At 39.9% G+C, this 26,348-nt stretch overlaps 1 protein-coding gene across 6 annotated transcripts in view; it reads right to left on the bottom strand.

Moving 5' to 3' along the window:
• EYA1 (EYA transcriptional coactivator and phosphatase 1) overlaps positions 1-26,348 on the bottom strand; it is a 220,537-nt gene that overhangs the window by 87,953 nt on the left and 106,236 nt on the right. For all 6 annotated transcript variants that reach the window (XM_047842334.1, XM_047842331.1, XM_047842330.1 and 3 more), the window contains 2 exons: positions 22,862-22,944; positions 22,258-22,444 (listed from right to left, as the gene is read on the bottom strand). In XM_047842334.1, coding sequence (XP_047698290.1) covers positions 22,258-22,444; positions 22,862-22,944 — 270 coding nt within the window. The remainder of the gene's footprint in view (positions 1-22,257; positions 22,445-22,861; positions 22,945-26,348) is intronic.

Raw genomic sequence — 26,348 nt, forward strand, 5'->3', positions numbered from 1 at the left:
CTTTCTCCCGTTCACAGTGTATACTTCAGACAAACACACCTATCTCAGGCCTCTGAATGTGTCAGGCTGTTTCATGACTTTGAACATGCTGTTCCCTTTTCTTAGAATGCTTTTCTCAACACTTACAGCCCCTCCCCTGGTCTGTCTGTGAAATTCCTATTAACCCCTTAAGATCAAGTATCTTCTTTGCAAATTTTCTATCTAAATCTGAGTTCTTGTTAGAGGGTTATACAATTTTTGCCATCACTTATGTTCATGGTGGATAATAATTTGAGTTATTTTGAACAAAGGTCCATCACTCCCCCTCTTGGAGGACAGAGGCTGGTGGTATTTATTTTGTATTCTGAGAATGCAGTTAGAGCCTAGAGCACCGAGTACACGTTAAAAAAAAACTGATGATTGAACAAATTGAGGGTTTCTCAAGCTTGGCTTTTGCTCTATTAAATCTATGAAGATTACCTAATTATTCCTACCAGCAAGTCCAAATTTTTAAAACTAAGAAATAGCTGTAATTATTTTTAAAGCTTATTTAAACATTGATGTTTACATATTGAATCATAAAATATTAAAATATACATAAGATCATTAAAATTCTACATTTGTAAGTAGTACTGAAGAGTTCCATAAATCCTTCAATATTGAAAAGAAAACCAGAGCTGGAACTCAGAAGATTCCATTCAGTTCCTCTTGGCACCTCTAGTCCCTCTGAGCTCATAACTCCTACTTGGGTCTTAGGGAAGTTTCCCTATTTTTTAGTTGTCAGCCTCCTGGTCTGTCAAGTTGAGGGCACAACCTAGATTACTTAACTTTAAAGTTCTATCATCTACGATGCACAGTATTCACCAAATCTGCCTAAATGTTACCTTTTAGTCTTTCCCTCTTAAATAGTCACTTTCAGACCAATCTGTATAAAATACCTTGGCAACTCCAACCCTCAGAATCCATCAGAGTTTCCTGCCTACTGTACAAATTCCTTATCTAGTTTTATTTCTCATGTTGCCTCTCCACATGTTAGTTCCTTTCCTATACATATAGCCAAGTAGTTTTCAAAACGATTGTATCAATTTGAATTGTATCAGTTTTACTACAGCCTTACACGTAACGGTTATTACGGTTTTAAAGAAGTCCTTGCTATTTTATCAGGTGTGGAACAGTAGTGATTTTCATTGGGACATGCTGGAGATACTTACAGATACGTGCTTTAAAAAGTCTATTTCCATTTATTTTATTTTTTATTTTTTTTCCAACGTTTATTTTTGGGACAGAGAGAGACAGAGCATGAACGGGGGAGGGGCAGAGAGAGAGGGAGACACAGAATCGGAAACAGGCTCCAGGCTCTGAGCCATCAGCCCAGAGCCTGACGCAGGGCTCGAACTCACCGACCGCGAGATTGTGACCTGGCTGAAGTCGGACGCTTAACCGACTGCGCCACCCAGGCGCCCCGAGTCTATTTCCATTTATGAACTATCCCAATCTTCTGCAAAATTTTTATATTCCTTTACTGATTAGTAGAAAAGTTTTAACCTCTTTTTCATATTTGCAGGCACTTTTCCATTCTTGAGAGCTCCTTAAATTATGCTGATATTGTCTTAAATTATGTCTTCCTTTATAGAAGTTTTTTTTTATTTTTATGTAGTCCTGCTGCACAGCCTGTTGGCCTGGTTGGCTCCTTGAAGATTTAGGGATAAGCATTCTCATTTATTCTAAGCAGAGCAGAGAACTTTTGATCTAACTTTACACTCCTGGGACTATATATGCCAGTGGTAGTTGTAAAGGAAATAGAAGGCAGGCATCCTGCGAGCTCCCTTCTCTGTGCTTTGGGAGAATAGAGGCTTTCCTCACCCATTTCTAAGTTTAAGCAAGGTGAAAGATTATTCCCCTGCAACAGAGTCAAGTAACCAGACTCCTGGTGGAGAGGAAGCTCTTGCCACATATATAATGGCATTGGGTTGAGGCCAGGGAAGCCACCGTCTCTGGCTAGACCCTGAATCTACGCCAAGGTGATCCCAATTACAAAAGGAAGTGCAGAGCTTGTTGGGAAATCCTTATAAAGATTATCTGAATTTCATGAACATGAGACATAACAATCCATAATTACATTCTATTTGCTATGGGGGCACTCAGATAAAAAGAACAGGGTAGCCTACGTCCCCAAAAGCAGAGATTGTCATGTTTGAGACTCACGACTTAAAGTACCCGGACCGCTACACAGGTGAATGTGAAGATGCCAGACAGCAAGTGACATTAACCGTGGCACCCCCAAACTCTGAGACTCTCCAAATCAGATCCTCTTAAAAGGTGAGGCACCAAGCCCAAATCAGGAAGACTGAGACAAAGAATGAAGTCATCGCGAGGAAAGGTTTATTCCAGTTACCCTGGGCGTCCCCACAGGGAGGTAGATGGGCCAAGCCTGACACTACTGGCCGAGAGAATCACATACAACCGTTGGGTTTAAATCTGCTCATAATTTTTTTTAAATTGGTTTTCCTCAGAGGGAAAACGCTCCTCTGTAAAACTGCCTTTGATTACTTTAAGGTAAATAAAATTGCCCAGAAATCCTCTCTCAAATACCTACGCTGGGAGGTGCAAAGGCAGTGGAGCCAACTGGTAGGGCAGCGGGGTACATAGATACCCAGAGAAACATGAGCCAATTCACCCACAGAGATCGGCCCTTTCCTTTTTAATTTTTTTTTTTTTAACGTTTATTTATTTTTGAGACCGAGAGAGACAGAGCATGAACGGGGAAGGGTCAGAGAGAGAGAGGGAGACACAGAATCCAAAACAGGCTCCAGGCTCTGAGCTGTCAGCACAGAGCCCGACGCGGGGCTTGAACTCACGAACCGCGAGATCGTGACCTGAGCCGGAGTCGGACGCTTAACTGACTGAGCCACCCAGGCGCCCCGAGATCAGCCATTTTTAAATAAAAACTCAGATACTAAATACCTTAGGCTTTGTGAGACAGACGGCCTGTTGCAATGGCTTAACTCGGCACAAAAGCAACCACAGACAGTGTGTGTCATTAAAGGATTATGGCGGTGTTCTAGTAAAACTTTATTTATAAAACAGATTTGGCTTGTGGGAGTATATAACTGTATTCATTAAAGTAACTGATGAGATGAGATTCAAGAAAGTGAGTCCACCATGACTATGAGATTTAAGTGACTGTCACCTTACTTCCCCGGGTGACACCGCTTCTTCGAAATCGCTGCAAACATTAAACGCTAACATTGTGATGAAGGTGATAAGTGAAACGTGTTGCTTAACTGAAGAACAAGGACCAAAACGAGGGGCTAATTTGGGGGGAACTGACAATAGAAAAGGGATTTAATGTGTACTTATTTAAAGGCCCTATCCCAGGTGGTAAGGGAGTGCGGCCACCAGGAGAGCAAAATGTATTTCCCTTGACTATGCAAACAAGGTTTTGGTTTTCTCATTAACACAGTTAACTGACATGCAAAATAGATGACAGATTCTCCTCGGGCTGATGCAGACCCCAGACGCACACACCTCGGGAGCGATTTTTGTGTTCTCATCTCTGACACAATGGCTCTACGCACGCACCCGTGGGACGTGGGCACTGCTCCAGGTGTGTGGCCTCGGGGGCGCTTTTTTACTGGGGTTCTCGGTAGCTGGCCGACTCTGGAGGGCACAATCACAAATTACACACGCAGGCAAGCACACCAGTGATGCTGGGTGATGTGCTAAGCTAAGAAGAAGCCAAATGCCCCGCCAGGGTTAAGCCACACTGTTCGCTACAGAGGAAAATGAGGAAATGTAGGCGAAAGGGCACGTGGACAAGGGGCACTTGGATTTTCCTTGCCTTGCAGTGTCCCCTAATACCTGAATCTGACAAGCATTCTTTTCCAGGCTCACCTCCAGCATGCTGACATTTTGTAAAATGGATTCTCCTCTCCTGTAAGGCCGCCCCGCACGAGCCTCTGTAGTCAGACAGACTCTGAGCTGAAAACCGAAATTCCTATTATTCTCCAACCTGTGGAGAAATTCCAGCCGTGGCCTAAACTTCCTGCTTGAATTCTCCCGTGACAGCACACAACACCGCGGACAAGAGAGAGAACGCAGACAACACAACAGGGAAAGCTGACAACCTTTGAAAAGGCCTTTTTATATGCATGGGTACACGTATATGCGTATATACACATATCTGTGTTTTGAATCTTTGAAGCAAATCAAGTCACAGTCATCTGCACGGAGGCTCTAATCTTCCACTCATACCTCCCTTCACTCCTGGAGTTTGGGGGACTATTAGGGGAGATTTTCTCACATCGGTGCATCAACGGTCATGAATGCCACATCTGTGTGACAACAGACCGCAGTCTGAGGAACCTCACCCTTCCCACCACTGGGATTTACTGATTTACGGACGTCCACTCAGGAGACACCACGAGTAATTCTTTTTTTTTTTTTGGTGGTCATAAACGTTTCTAAGTAGCTCTGATACATTTTCTGCGCGTTCTGTCACTCCTCAACCTCCATTTCTGTTAATCTGTGAAGACAGGACAGCTTTTGTTTGGATTTGATCTCTCTCAAATTTTTGAAAGGTGACTGTGTCATGCTTTCTTCTCAGGAAGCCACGTCTCCCGCCAGTGCCCCTGGTCTGCCCACCGCTGTTGTGCTTGCTGGCCTGATCAGATTTAACTGATAACCTGTATCGTGGCCCAGCCTCCGAACGTGTGACCAACGCAGTCACCCAGAATCGTGTGCTCAGATGGGCCCCGCACTTGGCCAGATGTTCTGCTGGGCTGTTTTTCATGACCACAGCTATTTCAGAGCCACAAGCAAGAAGCCCGGCTTCTCCTTCACTGAGAAAACAGAAGCACTCATCCTCTACACTCTCCATGCCCAGCAAAAGCCACCTACTGGTGCTTTTAGTGAAGTCTGCCTTCCCTCTTGTTACATGGGTGGCCTTTCTGCCAGTCCCTCCTTTAGGCATGAGATCCCAGCCCACCCTCACTTCTTTTACCCACTGTCCTCTTTCTTCTGGACCACTTGCACGCACATGCAGGCTGTGTAGAGTTCGTGCCTAAAAAACACACCCCGGATTCTCCAGGTCCTGCCCCATGTCTCCGTTACCTTGCAGTACAAAGTGAAAATTACAAGAGTCGCAAACATTTGCTGCATCAATTCCTCTCCTCCACTCCCTTTTGAGACCACGGCCATCAGGTTGTATTCTCTCCAACATTCCACTACCACTCCCCTGGGTCAACATCACCAGGGACCCCCACTCTGTCAGATCCAATGGTCAAGTCCCAATTTCCACTTTTCTCAAACCTTCACCAGCCTGACACACAGCCCATCACTCCTTCTGTCTGCAACGCTTGCTTCCGTTGGCCTCTGGGAGGCCCCACTCTTGGTGGCAAGGCCAGGCCCTGTGCTTGGCTCTCTCCCTTCCTGTATTTAAAATGGCTCGCCGCCCTGGCCAAATGCATCCAGGCACATAAGCTTTTTCAATGGCATTTGTGAAGACTCACAAATTTAGGCCCTCAATTATCCCATGAACATCAGACTTACTTCTCTAACAATTCACGTGCCTTTTCCCCTTGGATTTTTAACAGGTGCCACAAACTTAACATATGCTAAACAGGAATCCTGATGTCTCCAACAATACCTTCTCTTCCTGCCACATTAATGCCCCGTATTAATAAATGGCAAATGCACTTTTCTAGCTGTTAGGGCCAAACACCATGGCGTTACCCATGATGCCGCTCTTCTTACTCTTCACGTTCAATCTGTTGACGAATTCTGAGAGCTCTACTTGCCAGTCTCTCTACCCCTAGCTACCCTCCACCCCTAGCGCCCGAGCCCGGCCCAGTTACCTCTCCCTGGGCCACTGGAACCATCTCCTGCTTGACTGCTGTGCCCCTTCTTATCTTGCTATAGCTCATTCTTGGTCCAACAACCAGGCAGATTCTTTTTAAACGTAATGACGTCATGTCACTTTTCTGCTTAAACACTTCTCGCCTCATTCAAAACAAAACAAAAATCCAAAGTCCTCCACATGCCCACGTGCCTGCTATGATCTGGCTTCTTCCCTCCCCGCCCTCACCCCCTCCCACTCCTCTCCCCTCCACCAAGTGCTCCAATAACACTGGCTTCCTGCTGCTGCTTCCGTCCACCGAGCACGGTCCCCCCTCCAGGCCTGGGGAACTGCCGTTTCCTCTCCCAGAACCTTCTTCCCCTGGATTTGGAGGTGGCTCTCTACTCGGTAATTTCGGGTCTCTGCTAAGATGTTACCCTGCCAGACCACTCTTCTGAAACAGTTTATCTGCCCTAACTCTATTTATTTTACAAACCAATTCGTCCTTCCAGGCACTCTGACTACCAGATGCATTTTATATTCACTGGTGGCCTGTGTGCTGATATAAATAATATATATAAACTCCTTGGGGGCACAGACTTTTTATTATCCATTTGTTATCCTGACATTATCTGTACTTGGATTTCCTCAATGGGAAAAGGAGGACAGGACCATTGTGAAGATTCTATAAGAGAATGCATGCTGGGCCACCTGGGTGGCTCAGTCAGTTAAGTGTCCCCCTCTTGATTTTCGCTCAGGTCAGAATCTCACAGTTCATGGGATCGAGCCCCACGTTGGGCTCCGCGCTGTCAGCACGGAGCCTGCTTGGGATTCTCTCTCTCCCTCCCTCCCCCACCCGTGCGTGCTCTCTCTCTCAAAATATACTTTTTTGTTTGTTTTTAAGATAATGCATACTAAAGCATTTCATATACACATGTTACTGTGGTGGTGGGAAGTGAATTGTTCTAAGTCATCTCTCTGGGCTTATCTTACTCATAACTCATAACTCTGAGTTATCTTACTCATAAAGATGACCACAAGGTGATCTTTCAGCTCAAAAATGCTTTCATTCTTCAGTGAAATTTATACATAGTGTACGTTTCTTCTGATGGAAATGATACCACCATCGAGCCCACTTAAAGGGGTACAACCCTCTAGCCTCCCTCATTTACGTCTTTACGTGCTGAGGATAAATTTCATCTCCGTTGTTAGTTTTTTTCTCCAAACACTTTATATAAGGAATCTCTGTTCCTCTATTCTTTCAGAGTGCTTTGCTGCTTCTCGTTTATTAGGTTTGGCTCTTCAGAAAAATGCTCCGCGAGGACACTGAATAACCCTCTTGCTTTCTAGATCCCTGCAGAACCTAAGATAATTTTGTAACTAACAGGTGCTCACTGAATAGCTAATGGAATGTTGAAGAACATCGTCAAACTGTCATTCACATTTGAGAGGAGAAGAAACCATGCTTTCTGCCTTTCCTTCAATGAGGGAACAGTGCAATGAAATTTAATAGCAAGATTAAGAAACAAGTCTCCAGAGAAACATGCTTCCTCAACAACCTTTATCAATATTAAAAGTGAGTCAAGGGAGGTAATTAGATGAACAAATGTACTGAAACAGACACTTTAGGGAAAACGTGAAATGGGAAACTGGAAAGGAAAGAGACTCCACAGAAAGAACAGTCTTAGAATTCTTACAGGGAGAACATTCAAAATGTCATCGGGGATGGAAAATAAAATAAACTGCAGAAGTTGCAAACACTGTCGGTGGTAGAGAAAAATGCATTCTTACATTTGGGAGGCATTTTGCAATTGGCAATGTGCTTTTTTACATAAATTAGCTGGATTGAAACAAATCACAAGCCTATTAGACACGGTAGTTTGGGTCTTCAAGCAAAAAGAAGGAAAAGATGGGCAGGTGTGTGCTCTTGGGAGGCTATAATTATGAGAATCTTGAAGAGGTTTTTGCGCACATATTAACCAAAATAGTGACTTTCACGACGGTGGTTATAATGTAAAATTTGGAAAATAATTGCTTCTTGAACATGGAACGGATGCCGTGAATCTACTTTCTGGCTCCTAGTCTTGTTGAATAAAACATTTGGGTTTTTAGTTGTGTTTTCTGGATAATTTATATCTTACCTTTCTCTAAAATGGGTTTAAAATAACCCACCAAAAAATGCACACCATAACTACATAGCAATTAAAAAATTAACAAGTACATTAGAAAAAACATTAAAGCGGGAAAGGTAAAAGAAAGCCAGGAGAGACAGTGGTCAGCGGAGGTCAGCTTGCCCTAAGGTCTACCATCAAGGGCACGAATAGTTGTATACTTGTAGGGTGCGTATAACAAGACATCAATTTTTCTATGGAAACACAGGTGTTTCTAGCACAGAGACGAGACAGAGATGCCTCACAGGACTGCTCACTGAGGGGATGTTGTATGATGCCGGGAACATACCCTCATGATATATAGAACAGCAGGTTTCATAGGATTCTCACTTCTCAGGCTGACCACAGTGGACTCCATAGGGCTAACTCAGTACTTCAGATTGCAGAGCACTGAGGTGGGGCACTTTGCTTATTTTAAGGATAAAGTTTAAAACATCTAGAAGAATGAGGCCATTATGTGCCCTTCTGGTAGCTGACAGAAGCGAGTGAGCCGTGAGTGTTACGAAGCAACGAGGTAAGTGGTACCTGGGTGGCTCAGTTAGTAAAGTGTCCGACTTTGGCTCAGGTCATGATCTTGCAGTCTGAGAGTTCGAGCCCCACGTCGGGCTCTCTGCTGACAGCTCAGAGCCCGGAGCCTGTTTCGGATTCTGCCCCGCCCCTGCTCACGCCCTGTCTTTCTCTCAAAAATGAATAAACATTAAAGACTTCAAAAGAAAAAAAGCAATGAGGTAAAAGGTTATACTAATAAATTACTTGGTGTGGAGTTATTATTGGTTGCTTCGTTAGGTGGAGACCCACATGCTTTACTAAGTTACCTGTGCTGAGAATGGAAAGGATATTGACTTACGAAAATTAAGGGACCTAACCAGGGAAGATGCCCATGTGGAAGGACACAGCCCTGAGGGAAGGCTCGTGATAGTCCTCAAAAAGCTGCTTGGGATTCTCGTAGACGGACGAAGCCTTCAAAGTTACACGCCATAGAGTATGACTATAATCGTTTCGTACTGGGAGATTTTTTAAATGGGAGTTGTCTCTGTCCTGGCCAAATACACAAACAAAACCAAAACCTCAGCAAGATCTTGAATAAACTGTATTATATTATATTCTCAGTGAATATTCCACCTTACCAAAGAGGAGAAGACTTAAAGGAATCTTCATAGCTTTAAGGTATCAGAACTCTCCCATAAAAACCTGTGTAAAATAAACTAAATGCAAATAGACTTGTTGACTAGTGCTACAGGGTTAATCAGAAGTCAGAGATTAACAAATGTTCACTGAATTAATACTAGAGAATTGCTTTGACTTCTCTATCTATATTCCATAACCATTAATTCTTTTTCAAACAACCACTGACTGAGGTCTCCCAGGTAAATGAATTCCTCAGCAAGGTCTAGTAACTACATTAATGAGAGCTTTATCATCCCTGGAGAACAGCCATTACCTCCTCATAGACAACTTCATAGAAACTTCTATCATCCATCCTCACACATTTCAACCTCTGGTTTAAACCTCTCCCAGTCATAGATACCACGTGAAGGAAACTGGTGAACCACACTGTGGGGGCTTCGGTGTCTGAAACAACCACAATGCACAGCGCACCACAGTAATAATCTTCAAGAGGGAAGAAAACACACTGGCTTCCTATTGTCAGGGACCTTGCCCTTCTCGTCTCCTCTATATCCCCTGAGCCAAGCACAGCACCTGGCACACAACCAGCATTTATGAATACCTGCTAAAGGCATGCACGGAAGAAGTGAACACTTGAGGGCCTAGTAGGTGTCACTTTGCTGGCCACTTACATAATGGTGTCCTCACATTCATCCCATAGACCAGGAGCGGTATTATCCTCATTTCATAGACAATGGACACATTGAAGTGCTAAGTGACCTGCTCAGAGTAAATAACAGAACCAGGATTCAAACCCAGGTTAGCCCAACTCCAAATCCTTAGCGACCACTCCTTTTTCTTAATTATATTCTGAGGGAGTGTGGTGCCCAAGTTCATAGAAATCCCCTGCCAGGGTGGGGGATGGGGGAGTCCCAGCCAAGTATGCCTGAGAAATACTATACACTAGATTCAATTCTCACTGCCTATGACTGCACCAAAGGATCAGAAAAGACCTAAGGTACAGGAACCCTGCCAACTTTAAAGCTAACAGTTTGTCCCCTTAACTTCTCCTGCTTTGAAACTCATTAGAGGATCTCTGCCCCATCTTTCGTACACAGTAGTGTGGCCTAGAGTAGTGTGGGAAAGGCCAGACTACGTCATGCTTTCTCCCAAGGCCGCCACCAAGAGATGTTGACAATGACAAGCCATGATGCTTTGAAAAGATGTAATATTTCTGGATTCATTATTCATAATCAGTAAAGTGAAGGTCTTCATCAGCAAAAGAGCCTATAAGGTCCCTTCTAACTTTAAAATTTCTATTGCCCAATGGCTTCACGCTAAAATTGTACAAGTAGATCTGTAGATGTGAGAGAGCCATCAATTTACAAATCCACGCTATTCCACATATTTTCAAATCAGCTGCTTGAAACTCAGAAGCTATTTTCCATAGAAACAATGGCGGGCATGATTTCTAAACCAACCCATGACCATCAAATCAATCAATAATCCAGGTGAATACTGCACACATACAATGTAAAGTACTAGAAAATTGTACTCAAATAGCAGCGGTTCCATAAAAGTTTACAACAGTAAAATCTGTCAGAACCAACGGTGCTGAAGAAAATGCACTTTCCATTTTATGAAGAGGTATCAGTATTTTCAAAAGTTTTAGAAGGTGACTGTACTAGAGTAAGATGCCCAATTACACTTTAAATTCGACGGCTTCTTTTTCCTTGAGACGAGAGTATCATCACCCCTACTCTTAGTGCTCATCAACCATGAGGTGCGAATGGAACAATAAAGAAAAAAGAAAGGAACAGAGAAGTTGGCAACGTAGAAAACCAGGTCCTCAGAGAAGGGTAGGGGGTGGTAGAGAGGCTGTGAAAAATTGTTCCCTACACAATTCCGTGACAGGTCATTATTTTTTTTTTTTTTCAACGTTTATTTATTTTTGGGACAGAGAGAGACAGAGCATGAACGGGGGAGGGGCAGAGAGAGAGGGAGACACAGAATCGGAAACAGGCTCCAGGCTCCGAGCCATCAGCCCAGAGCCTGACGCGGGGCTCGAACTCCCGGACCGCGAGATCGTGACCTGGCTGAAGTCGGACGCTTAACCGACTGCGCCACCCAGGCGCCCCTGACAGGTCATTATTAAGTAGGATAAGGAGGGAGGGGGGGACACAGCAAATTCAGGAAAGTGGAAAAGTGTCCTACTCGTTGTTGGATTATCTAAGATATTGATCTTGGACTGATCCTCTAATTCAGGCAATACTGAAGTACAAGATAATTATAAGGCAACCTTAAATATACTATATACTTACTTCCTTATAATTTCAGGCCTACACAATTTTACGAGCAAACAGAGCTCATTCAACTATTTAACATATATTTAGCTGAATACCTGCTAATACATGCCTTTGCTGAGTTCTTGGAATAACTTAAGAAACTGAACACCCGATCGCTACTGCCTCTCTTTGTTTACATTATTTTGCTTGTTTAAAACTTCAAACACCGAGCTTCCTAGAAGCAGCAGGCTTGCCTAATTAAGAATTCATGTTTGTAGTCAAGCTTCTGGAGTTAAATCCCGATGTTGTCACTGACCTCTCCTTAGCTTCTCTCTCTGTAACATGGGGATAATGAGACCACTGCCTATCGCACGCAGCTGAATGGGAATGAACTAAGATCATGCGTGAACAGTGCTGAGAACGGTGTCTCGCACATAGCGAGTGCTCAAAAGAATCAGCTATTTTTATACTTGTACATAAAATCCACATCGAAAATACCTAGTAAATTTTTCTCTGTACGTGTATCTAGTGAAAAAAAGTAGGATATACAACAGTGTGTACAGTATTCTATTATCCTTAAGAAAAAAAATCGAAAGTATACATACTTGAAGGTGGGGGGGGTGGGGAAGTGTCCCGGGGCAAGTGCTTTGTATAGGTTCATATAAACAACATGTATCTCTGGAAAGATACACAAGAAACGTAGCTGAAAGAAATTAGCTACCACAGATGAAGGGGATTTTACTCTTCTCTGTAAACCCCTCTATATTTTTATAATTTTTTCCCATGCTCAAATGTTCTTATTCAGTAAATTTAAAACATTCATCAAACTTATTTGGCTGCCGAACCAGGACTAAAATTGGCAACCGTTAATCCATCCATCCTAGCTTTATTTAAAATTAATCCAAATAAACCATGGGGACGAAAGGCGCAGCACAGGGAGTATAATCAGTGGTACGGTGACAGACAGTGTCTACACCTGTGGTGAGCACAGCCTAACGTACAAACTTGTCAATTTGCTACGTTGTACACCTGCAACTCGCGTAACACTGTGTATTGTATTTCGATAAAAATAAATAAAATATACTGACACACACCCCCTAAAATAAATAAAAGTTAATCCAAAACGTATCCATCAAACCTTTCGATCCAAATTACGTGAGGTGGAGGGATGTTAAGTTCTTTTCTCAACCCTCTCTAATTAAAAAATTCTATCAGTAAATACTTACGTCCTCCATCTTAAACGAGGGAACTTACTACGTTGATTTGTGTTGGTCCCATAGGACGCTTAATGCTTTACAGAAACAATGAATCAATTAGCTACAGACGAGGACAAAGTAATAAATGTTTGGGAGGGACAGTAAACTAATTTAGATAGCTCAGTAATATATGCTTTCTTGTTTCGAGTATTTATATAGAAATCACATGTTAAGTATAAATATAAGAAAGAACTGCATATTTTAATTCATGCATATTAAAATGGACTCTTCACAAGCATCCTGACTTCCAGACAACGAACTGAAAAAAATTAGTCAAACCAGTAATGAGGCACAAAACGGGAAAATTCTAAAACACTGAATTTTTTACTTCTTGGAAACACAGTCCAAAATTCAAAAATAAGGCAACTCATTTTTAAGACATGCCTGACAATATAAAACAAAAAGTGAACTTTACTTTCAAGAATTTTATAATCTCATTAAGGTTAACACTGTATCTCCTCTGGGGTGGGGGGGAAGAAAAGAAAGAAAACCAATCCCATCAAGCTAAACAAACCCAACAACCCCAAACAAACATCTGTTTTGTTTTCTCACATCTTAATGGCCTGACTATTTTAGACACAAATATTTGTTTTGCCGACAAATGTTTCCAGAATGCTAGTTAAAACTGTTTCACTGACATAGTTTATTTTTGAGCTGAACAAACTGCAAACTTCTCTAAAGTCCACAAGGCATCAGTGAAAATGAGCTAGTACGGCCTAAAGATTTTCAAAATCGCTCGCTCGGTAAAACGTAGCGGTCGAGATGCATGCTGTTGCAAACGTCAGGATCATTTCCACAGTGAACAGATGTAGACACGTTAGGTAGTACAGACGTGGCCCAAATTTCCTGCATTTAGAAGGAAGACAGGCCGGCAGTTTAGTTTTCCATCCTGTCACACTGAATTCCTGGGAGAGCTGAGTTCCTCTGCTACTTTGCACAAGAATGTTCCCGGTTTTCAGGCGCTTTGCTCTACTTTCGTGTGCCTTGGCAAGGATCAAAGAAGCAGAGGGAACAAATGGTTTCCCATGCATATTGAATTCCCTCTTATACTGATTTTTCCTGTGTCACTTGAAATTTAATATTGGCCAGATTCCTGTACATCACCTTAACCAGTAAATCGTCTGCACGCAGCCAGAGCACGGAAAGGTAAACGGCAACGTCTACCTTGTTGGTAAGAATTCCAATGAAGAAACACTTTGAAAAATGGACTTTCCTGTAGCATCCATACTAAAACTCATTCCTAATGAACAATGACTAGCTTTATTTCGCGTTAGCCTATAATGTTTTAGTCACCATTTACTCTTTTCTCTGTCATGGCTTTGTATTACTTCAAAAATACAATGATGTAGGTGACTTTTCCTTTCACAAGAATTTGGCCTCAAAATTCTTGATTAACTTAATACTTCATATTTATCGCGTATTTAAGAGCTATGTGCCTCATTTTCCTCATCTGTAAAATGGGCCAAATAGTAACTACACCTCATGGCGGGGGGGGGGGGGGTTTATAAGATTACACGTAAGCCTCTAAAAACAATTACATTTTACTATGTGTTATTATTATGGTAACTGTCATAATTATCATAAGATGTTCTAAGAGATTTTGGACAAAAATACATGATCAAGACACATTGTTTAAGTACAGCACAGTAAGTGAATTACGAATGAGTTCATATTTTGATTACACATATAGGGGTCATATGATAAAAACATTTTTAAAAGAATGGCTTAAGTACTCTTCGAAGAAAGTCAATTTAAAATATTCCTTCAGGACAATTCCTCTCAAGTGGTAGTTAAATCATTTCTATCGCTTATTTGAAGAAATGTATTTTGGTTATATTGATAATAATACGCCTTAACATTTTAGTGTTTAATGTGAGAAGATAACAGTCTTCTGATGTCAGTGGCTAAGAGATGATAATATGTAAGTTCGGCTATTATCACAAAAGGAAAACATCCCAAAATGGCCTTTTCTTTTTTCCTTATCTCTGTGTGTTTTTTGAACCTAAAAGAAAACCACTGACTTCGTAAAGAATTGTTTTTAAAAAGAAATTTAAAATGAAATCCATCATTTAAAATTTAAAGTAACCACAGATTTAACTGCGATATTGGCTTACAGTCTTAGATTTCAGTAAGAAAAAAAAAAGACTTGACTCTAATCAAAATTTTCTCTTAGAGACAGTGGAATCTGCATTTACTACGAAGTATTCTTCAGAAACCGAACACATGCTCTAACAACAGGAAGCCATTTAATTGGGAAGATGTGAAAAATTGGACAACTGTTAAGAATGATACATACTGCACATCATCAAATCTCTAAAATTTTTCTCAAATAAAATGTTTGTAAGTATACACCTCTTTAAGGGAGGTTTTGGGGTGCCTGGGTGGCTCAGTTGGTTGAACATCTGACTCTTGATTTAGGCTCAGGTCACACATGGGGTTCCACACTGGACATAAAGCCTGCTTGGGATTCTCTCTCTCTCTCTGTGCTCCTCCCCTGCTCGCATGCTTTCTCTCCCTCTCCCTTTCTCTCTAAATAAACATTAAAAAAAAAACTTAAAAAAATAAAAAGGTTTTGATAATGAAAATAAAAATATTTTGAGCTAAATACAAAGAAATAAAAACATCAACTTTTGTGGGATGCAACAAAAGTAATACTTAGAATTTTACAACACTTACTGAATTTATTAGAAGATACAAAACATTTAAAATCAACAATCTAAATTTCAACCCTTAGGAAAGTAGAAAAATAAGACCAAGTTAAATCAAAAGAAAGCAGAAGAAATACTAAAATATCAGAGAAGTCAATGAAATTGAAAACAGGAAAACAATAAAGAAAAATCAATGAAACAGAAAGTTGGCTCTTTGAAAGGTCAATAAAATTTATCTCTAGCTAGGATAACAAAAGCAAAAAAAGACAAACATTAGTGTCAGAAATGAAAAAGGCCATCACTAACAATCCCAGGGATATTACATGAATAATAAAGGAATATTATGAATAACTCTAAGCCCACCCATTATATAACCTAGACGATATGAATCATTCCTTGAAAAATAATCTACTAAAACTCACACAGGAAGAAATTGATAATCTGAACAGGTTTATAACTATTAAAGAAATTGAATCAATAATTAACCTTCCAAAACAGAAAGCACTAGGCCTAGACTGATTCACTGGTGAATTATACAAAATATTTAGGAAATAAATGGTACTGAATCTTTTCAATCTGTTCCAGAAAATAGTAGCAGAGAAAACATTTCCTAGTCTATGAGGTCACTATTATCCTAATACCAAAACCAGACAAAGACATTATAAGAAATGAAAACCACAGACCAATATATCTCATGAACGGAGATGCAAAGATTCTTAAAGTATTAGCAAAACTGAATCCAACAATGTAGTAAAAGATTTATACACCATGACCAAGTGGGACTTATTCCAGGCAGGAAAATCTGGTGCAACATTCGAAAATAAATTAATGTAATTTATCACATCAACAGGCTAAGGAAGACAAATCATATGATCATATCAACAGATGCAGAAAAAGCACAGGACACAATCCAACACCCATTCAGGATACAAACTCTCAGCAAACTAGGGTCAGGGGAAAACTTCCTCAAGTTGGTAACAAAAAAATACCTACAAAGAACATACCACTAATATCACACTTAACGGTGAGAAACCAGAAGCTTTTGTTCCCTGAGATCGGGGAAAAAGACAAGTATGCCTCCTCACCACTCCTGTTCAACACTGTACTGAAAGTCCTGGCTAATGCAATAAGATAAGAAAAGCAAACAAATGATATTCAGAGTAGGAAGAAAGACACAAATCTGCCTTTGTTCACAAATGACATAACTGTATAAAAAAAAATCAACGAATGCGGTGCCTGGGTGGCTCAGTCGGTTAAGTGTCCAACTTCAGCTCAGGTCATGATCTCATAGTTCATGGGTTTGAGCCTCGCGTTGGGCTCTGTGCTGACAGCTCAGAGCCTGGAGCCTGCTTCAGATTCTGTGTCTATCCCGGCCCCCCCCCCCCCCCCCCCCCGGCTCACTCTCTCTCTCTCTGCCCCTCCCCCACTCTCACACTCTCTCTTAAAAATAAACATTAACAAGTTTTCTTCAAAAATACCGAAGAATCAACAGAAAAACTCCTAGAACTAATAAATGATTGTAGTGAAGTTTTAGGATCCAAGGATCACATACAAACATGAATTGCTTTCCTAGATACCAGCAATGAGAAATTGGAATTTGAATTAAAAATATAATGTGATTTAATTAGTACCAAAAAAATATAAATCTAAGAAACACGTATAAGATATATATGAGGAAAACTACATAACTCTGATGAAAAAAAACTAAAAAGGTAAACTAATGGAGAGATATTCCAAGTACATGGACAGGAAGATTCAAAGGTTTTTCCCACCTTGATCTTTAGATTCAATGCAATTCTAAACAAAATCTGACAAGGTTACTTGGTGGATACTGACAAGCTCACTCTAAAGTTTATGTGGAAAGGCAAAAGGCCCAGAACAGTCAACACGATATTGAAGAACACAGAGGAGTGATACTTAACTTAAAGACTTATTCTACAAAGTTATAATAATCAAGACGATGTGGCGTTGGAAAAAGAAAAGACAAACTGATCAATGAAAGACAATAGAAAGCCCAGAAATAGACCCACACAAACACAGTCAACTGATCTTTGACAAAGCAGTAAAGGTAATTCAATGTGGCAAAAGACAGGTTTTTCGACAAACAGTGCAAAAACAGGGCCATCCACATGCCAAAAAAAAAAAAAAAAAAAAAAAGGAACCCAGACACTGACTTCTACTTATCACAAAAATTAGTTCAACATGGGTCAGAGACCTAAATCTAAAGAGCAAAACTGTGAAACTTCTAGGTCACTACATGGGAGAAAACCTAGGTGACCTTGGGCTTCACAATGAGTTTTTAGATACAAAACCGAAAGCACGTTCCATGGAAGAAAAACTGGTCAGATGGACTTCATCCCAATCAAAAGACATCTTTCGATGTGTCTTTGAAAGACACTGTTAAGAGACAAAAAAGACAAGCCGCAGACTGGGCGAAAGCAGTTGCAAACCTTATCTGATAAAGGACTTCTATCCAAAGTATGTAAGAACTCTGAAAACTCAATAAGAAAACAACCTGATTAAAAGGTGGGCAAAAGATCTGAACAGGCACCTTACCAAAGAAGACGTACAGAGCAAATGAGGATACGAAAACATACTCAACATCGTATTTCATCAGGGAAATGCAAATTAAAGCAACTACACACTGCTACACACCTATTAGAATGACCAAAGTCTGAAACACTGACACTACCAATGCTGACGAGGGTGTGGAGAAACAGGACTCTCATTCATTGCTTGTTGGATCACAGAATGATACAGCACTTTGGGAGACAAGTTGGCAGTTCCTTATAAAACTAAAGGTACTCTTATAATTCGGTGGTCACACTGCTAGGTATTTACCGAAGTGAGTTGAAAACTTATGTCTATACAAAAAGTCCGAGCACAAATATTTATAGTGGCGTTATCTATAATTGCCAAAATTGGAAGCAATCAAGGTGGCTTTCAGTTGGGCAGGAGGAGGCTAGCGTTAACTAGTTGAAGAGTAGGTACGATTTTTTGAGACAAATAACGATTTTTCTAAATGACCCGATAAACCTCAGTGTAGTTCCCAAAGTGGATTAATACTTCTCTATTTCCAGATGATGCAACTTTTATTTTATTAAGATAGTCAAAACATGACTAACAAACTCGTTTCTAAAAATGAATGCAAAGGATTTAAAAATTGCTAAATGCAAATCTTAAAAGTTCTCATTATGAGAGCAAAAAATCTGCAACCACGTATGCTGGTAGATGTTAACTAGACTTCACCGTGGTGATCATTTCACAATACACACAAATAGCTCATCATTTTGTGCACCTGAAACTAATATAATGTTAAATATCAATTTTATCTCAATAAAAAGAAACACGAATACAAAGGCACTGCTTTTAGTTTTTAAAATGAATTACAAATGATTGCAAATTTTGAGATAAAACTTTCATGTTCAAGTTACATTTTTTAAATGTATTATATAGATCTATCCAAAGGATAATATAGCTTTCAATATTTAATTATAAACACATTAAAATAATTTTTGAACTTAAGATTCATGAGGAGTGACATGTGTATAGGTAATACTGCATAATACCATGAACTTAAAAGAGAGCTATTCTTTATAGCTTAAAAAATACATAACACCAGGATGCCTTGGCGGCTCAGGCGGTAAGCACCCAACTCTTAGTTTTGGCTCAGATTGTGATCTCATGGTTTGTGAGTTCGAGCCCTATGTCGAGCTCTGCACTGACAGCTCGGAACCTGCTTGGGTTTCTCCCTCCCTCTCTTTCTGCCCCTCCTCAGCTTGCACTCTCTTAAAATATAATACCAAATAATGAGTCCTTACATGTTTGGCCTGAAAAATCCTTGCAAGATTATATGTTTATAATGACATCACAATTTCACAAACAATACAAGAACAGATAGTACAAAGTATGGGAGGAGAGCTGCATATACCGTATATTTATTCTGTACTTTAGAATTCCAGGAAACTGAATTGTTCCACATTAGATCAGATAATAACTAGAGTCTAACTTAGAGTCCAGTGTAGAAAATATGGATTTTAAACCTAAAAGACTACTAAAAGAAAAGAACCTGAAATTATTTCAATAGAATAGACACTATTTTTCCTATTCTTTAATTTCGATTGCAAAACTAAAACATTAAATTATATGTAACCAATCATTCCTTCCAATTCTTTAATGAATTTATGTACTTTTCTCATTCAAAACTTCCATTTCATCACAGACGAGTCTATAATCTTACATACGACTAATAGGAAAATGAACACCAAAAAACCGGCTGAGTCCACAGTCATACTGCAAATGTAAACAAACCAACCAACACCAGACTAAATCTTCCTTAAATTTCTCAAGTAATCCACATTTCTTTTTAATGTGGAAACTCACTGAACTTTCCACTTCCTACTACACAAGAAAGGCTAACCTGTACACTTGTCTTTTAGTGGAAAGTGGTGAATCCAAGAGATCGGAAAAATATTATTTTCTCCCCAGTCCAATCGGTTTCTATTCTGTAACCAGAAACATACTGAATATTGAAATGAGTACCTGACACACTAAACATTTATTCAAATACAATCTAAAATAGATCATTTAACCTTAAAATCGTCTGGACGCTTAAAAAAATCGTAAGTTTGTGTTGATTCCTATGTGATCTCCCCCGTCTTGCACACGGCATCCCTTTTACAAATAAAATTCACTTAAAATAACCGCACGGTCCAGAGACCAACTTTTCTGTACAATTATATTGGTATTTTTTAGCAAGTGCCCGTCACCCGTAATTTGAAAAACACAGTTAAGTCTTCACTTTGTTTTACGCTGTCTTCACTGTCAAAATGTTATGAATTAATTAAGATCACTCCATCTTCTCATTCTATTCTTCCACAGATCCTAAAGCGTTTCTCTACTTGTTCACATAGCTATCCGATTTCAAAGCTCCTTTTAGTCCTCACGAAGTTTGCATGACCCAGATGGTTCATAGGAAAACAGGAGATCTCTCTGAAATTGGGACAAGCCATTATCTTTCCTCGTGACGCCTCTATGAAATTAACAGAGGGAAGAGAGGAAAATTCTACAACAGCTTCCACAATAAATCCAATACCTTCCGTGACAGTTTATTTTGAGAGTGATCGTATAGATGTTACATCTAATGAAAAGCCCTGTATACTAGGTTCTGTGAATACTGTATTTAGACGTGTGAATTGCGGGAAGAATATAGCAAGCTAGTTTTAAAAAAGTGAAGGAAAATGGAATATGATAATCGGAGATAAAAAATATTTGGAGTTCAGCTGTGCAGAAATAGTGTTCATAGTTAGTGAGGGTACAAGTTTAGGAATGCTGTAACTTCCTAATCGAAAACAAAACAGTGCTCACCTACATTTAAGAAGAAGGTGGAGGGGCGCCTGGGTGGCGCAGTCGGTTAAGCGTCCGACTTCAGCCAGGTCACGATCCCACGGTCCGTGAGTTCGAGCCCCGCGTCAGGCTCTGGGCTGATGGCTCAGAGCCTGGAGCTTGTTTCCGATTCTGTGTCTCCCTCTCTCTCTGCCCCTCCCCCGTTCATGCTCTGTCTCTCTCTGTCCCAAAAATAAATAAATGTTGGGGAAAAAAAAAAAAAAAAAGAAGAAGGTGGAATACTAAAAACCTGAAGTTTTGTTGTTTTTTTTTTTTAGTGGGGGGGGGCATCTGCTAATATTGGGAAGATAAACCTATAGTAAAGGTTAGCAAAGAGTGGGCTTTGGCTCTAAGAATAAAAGGCAAAAGGGAGAAAAGTCTGTGACTGAGGATCATAGCTCACCTCATAATCCATGAAAAGAGAGACTACATTTTTTAAAGATGTTTACTTATTTGTTTTGAAAGAGAGAGAGAGAGAGAGAGAGAGAAGTGCAAGTGGGGGAGGAGAAAAGAGACGGAGAAAGAGAATCCCAAGCAGGCTCCATCTCTGCCAGCACAGAACCAGATGCAGGGCTTGAACTCCCCAACTGTGAGATCATGACCTGATCTGAAACCAAGAGTCAGACGCTTAACCGAGTGAGCCACCCAGGTGCCCCAGAAGACAGCACTATTCTTTTAATTTTAAAAAAATGTTTTCCTTATTTTTGCGTGCGCGCGTGCAAGAGAGACAGAATAGCAAGGGAGGGACAGAGAGAATCCCAAACAGGCTCTGCAGGTGTCAGTCTATAGCCCAACATGGGGCTTGAACTCAGGAACTGTGAGATCATGACCTGAGCCAAAACCGAGAGTCAGAAGCTGAGCCACCCAGGAACCCTGACACTACATTTTTAATAAGACAAAGGTGAGAAGTACAAGAGAAAATATCAGAAATACAGGTAAAGACCAATACAGGAAGTTAAATATACAATATTAAGAGTTCCAGAAAACACTAATGGAGGGGAAGAAGTATCAAAGACACAGTAGGAAAATTTCCAGAGGTGGAGAAATTTTCATCTGGAAGGGCCTATCAAGGGTGGTGCTTAAGTATGAAAATGCTCATGCCCAGTTATGAAATTAAGTAGGCCATGATGGGGGAGAAGGGTGGGCCAGGGGAATCACTGCTTTCAATTATTAACTGTGATGTTTTTTGATTTTGGAAAAACATTAAATATTTAATGATAACATTAAATTTGAGGCAACATCACTTATTTTGATACTCCATATGTGGGCAAATGTTTGTAATTATAGTTAATAATTCCATCTAAATATCTATAGTTATCTAAGATGTTATATACGTATCTTGAAAACTGACTATATTGACAATGAAAGGAACCTCAATTTCAGGTGCTTTTGAAGTTCCGTAATTTACACTAAAAATTTTCAGCAAATAAAAATAAAGTTAATGCCACAATCATGATGTTTGACTTACAGTTAGGCCATGCCCAAACTTGCCCAAACTGTGAAACCACTACATGCGTATATGACTATAGAAAAATGCATTTAAACCACCAGAAATAGAGCCTGCAGGACTAATAAAGCACACGTAATTACCTGCTGCGGGATCCGTGACTGCCTGGCTGGTGATGCCAGATGGTGGCTCTTGAAGCTGGTAAGTGGCATTCGTGGACGGCGTGGTTGGGCTGGTGCTGCTGCTCGTCATATAATGTGCTGGGTACGGTGAGCTGTTATAATACTGTGCGTACTGACCCTGGCCGAAACTGGGATAAGTCGGATAGTCCTACCAAACCAACCACACGAGAATAACCTGTCAGAATATTGCTCCTCATTTCTTACTTTCCAAAGGGCAACTATATGGTGTTTCTGGGTCTTCTCTGAATTCACAGAGGAGCACACGAGCACCCACTGACTCAAATGTCCCGACTTGCAAACAAATTGCATGTAAGATCAGGTCCACTCTTCCTATTTCTTCGATTCCATGATGCAGTACTAGGTAAAATCAAACAAATCTGAAAACCAAACACTCACCATATAGGACTGCTGAAGAGATTTTTTTTTTAAGAAAAAAAAATACATATATTAAAAGGCTCAGGTAAGCCCTCACAGTATACTATAAACAGATCTTTCTTTATATAAGAAAATCATCTGTTGCATTAAAAAAAATTTTTTCTGAAGTTAAACTGGCTTTTAAAATTACCTGCTGTGAACTGTTAAATCCAGAGGAATTTGTGAGTGAATTATTTCCTGTATATAATCCTGACGATGTTGTAAAACTGCTACCTAAAACAAAATGAAAAGAAATACGGGTGACTGAACTATGCAGAATAATGTGCCCATAAGAAATCATTATTTAGATAAAACAGAGTTGAGGTTCATTGCAAACACACTTGGTTTATCTTTAAAACCAGAATCCATGGCCGTGACAAAATCGTTTCTTGAAATAGTTGACAATCTTACTTTCACCGTACTGCAAAGGATTAAAGAGTAAAGAGGTTTGAATTTCTGAGGACGTTAACATATAAACTGGGGACAAAATGATACATCTGTGCAAAAATATTAGTCACTGAACTTTCCATTTCAATTTGTAAAACGCACCAGGATTTTTTCATAGCTTTAAATGTACATCATGTAAAATGATGGGATCTGATGAGATGATCTTGAAAGTTCTTGCAAGCTCAAAAACAACAATGCTACTTTCGAGAACTTGAAATGCTTTCAGACTTGTTCTTGTCATTATAACGGCCCACCGAAAAAGCTCATTATTTCACTTCACAAAAGAACAATGGCAACTCCTGAAGTCCTTCATAAGACAAGAATCAAAGAGGAAGGTGATCAATGTTTTGTGTATTCCGTGTGCTCTCTAGGTAACATTCTGTTTGCAGAACATCTACGTAGATGTGCTCAACAATAAATAGTTGCCACCGTGCAGGATACAAACACGAAAGCAAACCTCAGTTCCCGCCCTCGTTTTATGTACCATCTTATTGTGAAACTATTCAAAGCAACAATATACTACCTTTGGTGATATTAGCAAAGAGTTTTGAAAAGATCAGGGATTGGAAAACGTGTAAAAAATGCGATTCATAGGCTGCAAAATGGGAATCCAAATAAGCACAGCCTTTCTGGCTGGGCTCTCTGGTCAACATTTAAGTAACTTTTGAACAGCAATTGTACTGCCATTCACTTTAAGATAAAAAAAAAAAAAATACGTGGACTTATACGAAGAGATAGTTAGCAAAGGTGTTCTTCAGTGTTGTTTCCAATAAAAAACCTAGAAAGCATTCTTATGTCCCTAACAGGTGTGATTCAGAAAGCAGAACCCTCTGAAGACATTGCAATGGTGTTACGATAATGCTGAATTACATGGACAATTTTTTCATATTATTTTGATAAAGGAAAAACGAAAACAAAAAAAATGGCTTGGTAAGTTCATGTGAAATATTTTTAAAATCATAAAAAAATTTTTTAAAAGCACAAAAATCTCAGAACTGTTACCCATGGGAGGGTGTAACCATTGGCCACATAATGTTCGTGAAGCCAGTGCACATTTTAAAATTTTCTACCCAGAAGCTGTGCTGCTTCTGTAAACAGAGAAACCTTTTTCAAAAAAATGAAAATTTTATGGCAAATGAATGGTATAGGCAATAAACGTGCTGGCAGTTCAAGGATAAAGTCTTCAGTGTGAACTAAGTATTCGCAGACGCCTTCAGGTATGATGTGGTAGTGAAGATATGCCAATGATTTATTTGCTACTCAACAGTCAAGTACTACCTTGCGAGTCAGAAAACAGGGTTTCCCGTCATCACTTACGAGCGGTTTGGACTTTGACAAATCGCCTAACCCCTCTAAGACAGAATTTCCCTAACTGTGAAAAGTAGACTTCGTAAGGTTCTTCAACAGATCAGATGAGGAAAGTACAGATTGGAAAGTACAATGGGCAGTCTACGGCACCACACAAGTGTTAGGAACAGTTATTGTTTACTTCAGTAAACATTTCTAAAATTCTCCACTGCATTTATGTATCTTTTCACTTTCCCAAACTAGCTAAATACGACTCGATCTCTTTGCATATCTAAAATTCTTTTCCTACTTACTTATCAAACATCTCTGAACTCTGAAAACCTGATCCAAGGCTTTGTTATTTTTATTAAGGGAAAATATTTCCTAAGATAGTTTCACATTTAGTATCACACAGACTCATATTTGAGGTTTCTTTATTTGTGCCTTTCAGGAATACCAATTGTTCAAAGTTCCCATAACATCTAACACGGAGAAGCAGAGAGCTCTCACACTCCTAATACCGACTCCCCTGCAAAAATCGGGGCCTCAGATAAGCTTTCTATATTAATGTTCATTAGCACGTGACAATCACAAAGGTTTAAACGTATATTAAATACTGGACTCATGGCGATAATTACAGGGGGATAAAAGGATGACTAGGACATACTTGGGACCTCACAGGGCTTCCCAGGACGACATCAGTTTTGTTTTTGTAAGCTCTGGGCTACATGGGCATGTGGCTCACTATTTAGGTATTTATCAGTGAACAGTTCATTAATATTGATATTATATATAAAGTGTATATATATATATTATATATAAACTTACAACGAGAGTTTAAAACATTCCTTGTAAAATAAAATTTCAATTTCTTCTGGATAAGTGTGTGAATATCAATACCGTTTTTTGACTTTATTATATACATTTAATAGGAAACATTACTTGGGGTTATGACTTGTTACTTTCATTTATACTACACATTTTTGAACAATAAATACTGACCTCAATAATCCCTTTCCACCAAGAAAGTAAGATATAGAAAATATATTTTAAAAATGGATGTTTTCATTCCATAAGTTATTCCCTGGAACAAAGTAGAAAGGGCCATGGAAGCTATATTGGCACGTATTGGCCACTGAGGTATGACCAAGTAAATCACAGTTCAGTACTTGAAATGGTACCCAAGTGACTTTCCAGACTTAATGCTACTTCTAAGACTGTACATTAGCTGGAATTCAACATAAGTTATATTCATTTACTGGCTGACTGCAGGCTGAGATTCCATTCCATTTAGTATGGTGAAACAGGCTTTAATGGCACTCCTGTGGCCTCCGAGACTTAATGCAACTTCCAAAAGGGTCTGACTTACTTCAGGGAGAGGTGGACACACCAGAGAATCGGGCTCAGGCAATAGGAACGTTTCACCACCAGAATCGGATCTATAGGGCTGCCCCACCTGCCTTCGTGGAGGACTCAGGCAAAGAGAGCTGCTAACTTTTAGTCCAGGCCACCAACACTGGATTTCTGCAACAGCCTCCTTTACTGGTTTCCTGCCCATCTTCTGGCCCCCTCCAGTTCATTTTCCACAAAGGTAGAATACTTTCTCTAATGAGCATATCTGATCTTCTCACCTCCCTGTTTAAAAAAGTAATTGTTAGTGGCTTCCTATTGCCCTCAGGATACAATTTAAACTCCTTACCAGAGCTTATTTCTTAGACCCTGGTCTGGCTCCAGATTATCTTTTAGACTTCTTTGGTTTCTTCCCAGTAACCTCAACCCAACTCACCCAGATACACATTCCAGCCTGACTTGACACAAATGAAGCGACATGTGGTTCTCTTAAGGCTATTCTTTGCACCTCTTACTTCCTCCCCATTCGGTCCTAATTTCTAATCAACTTCGTA

This window comes from Prionailurus viverrinus, chromosome F2, assembly GCF_022837055.1.
Source record: "Prionailurus viverrinus isolate Anna chromosome F2, UM_Priviv_1.0, whole genome shotgun sequence".
In the NCBI taxonomy this organism is placed as follows: Eukaryota; Metazoa; Chordata; class Mammalia; order Carnivora; family Felidae; genus Prionailurus; species Prionailurus viverrinus.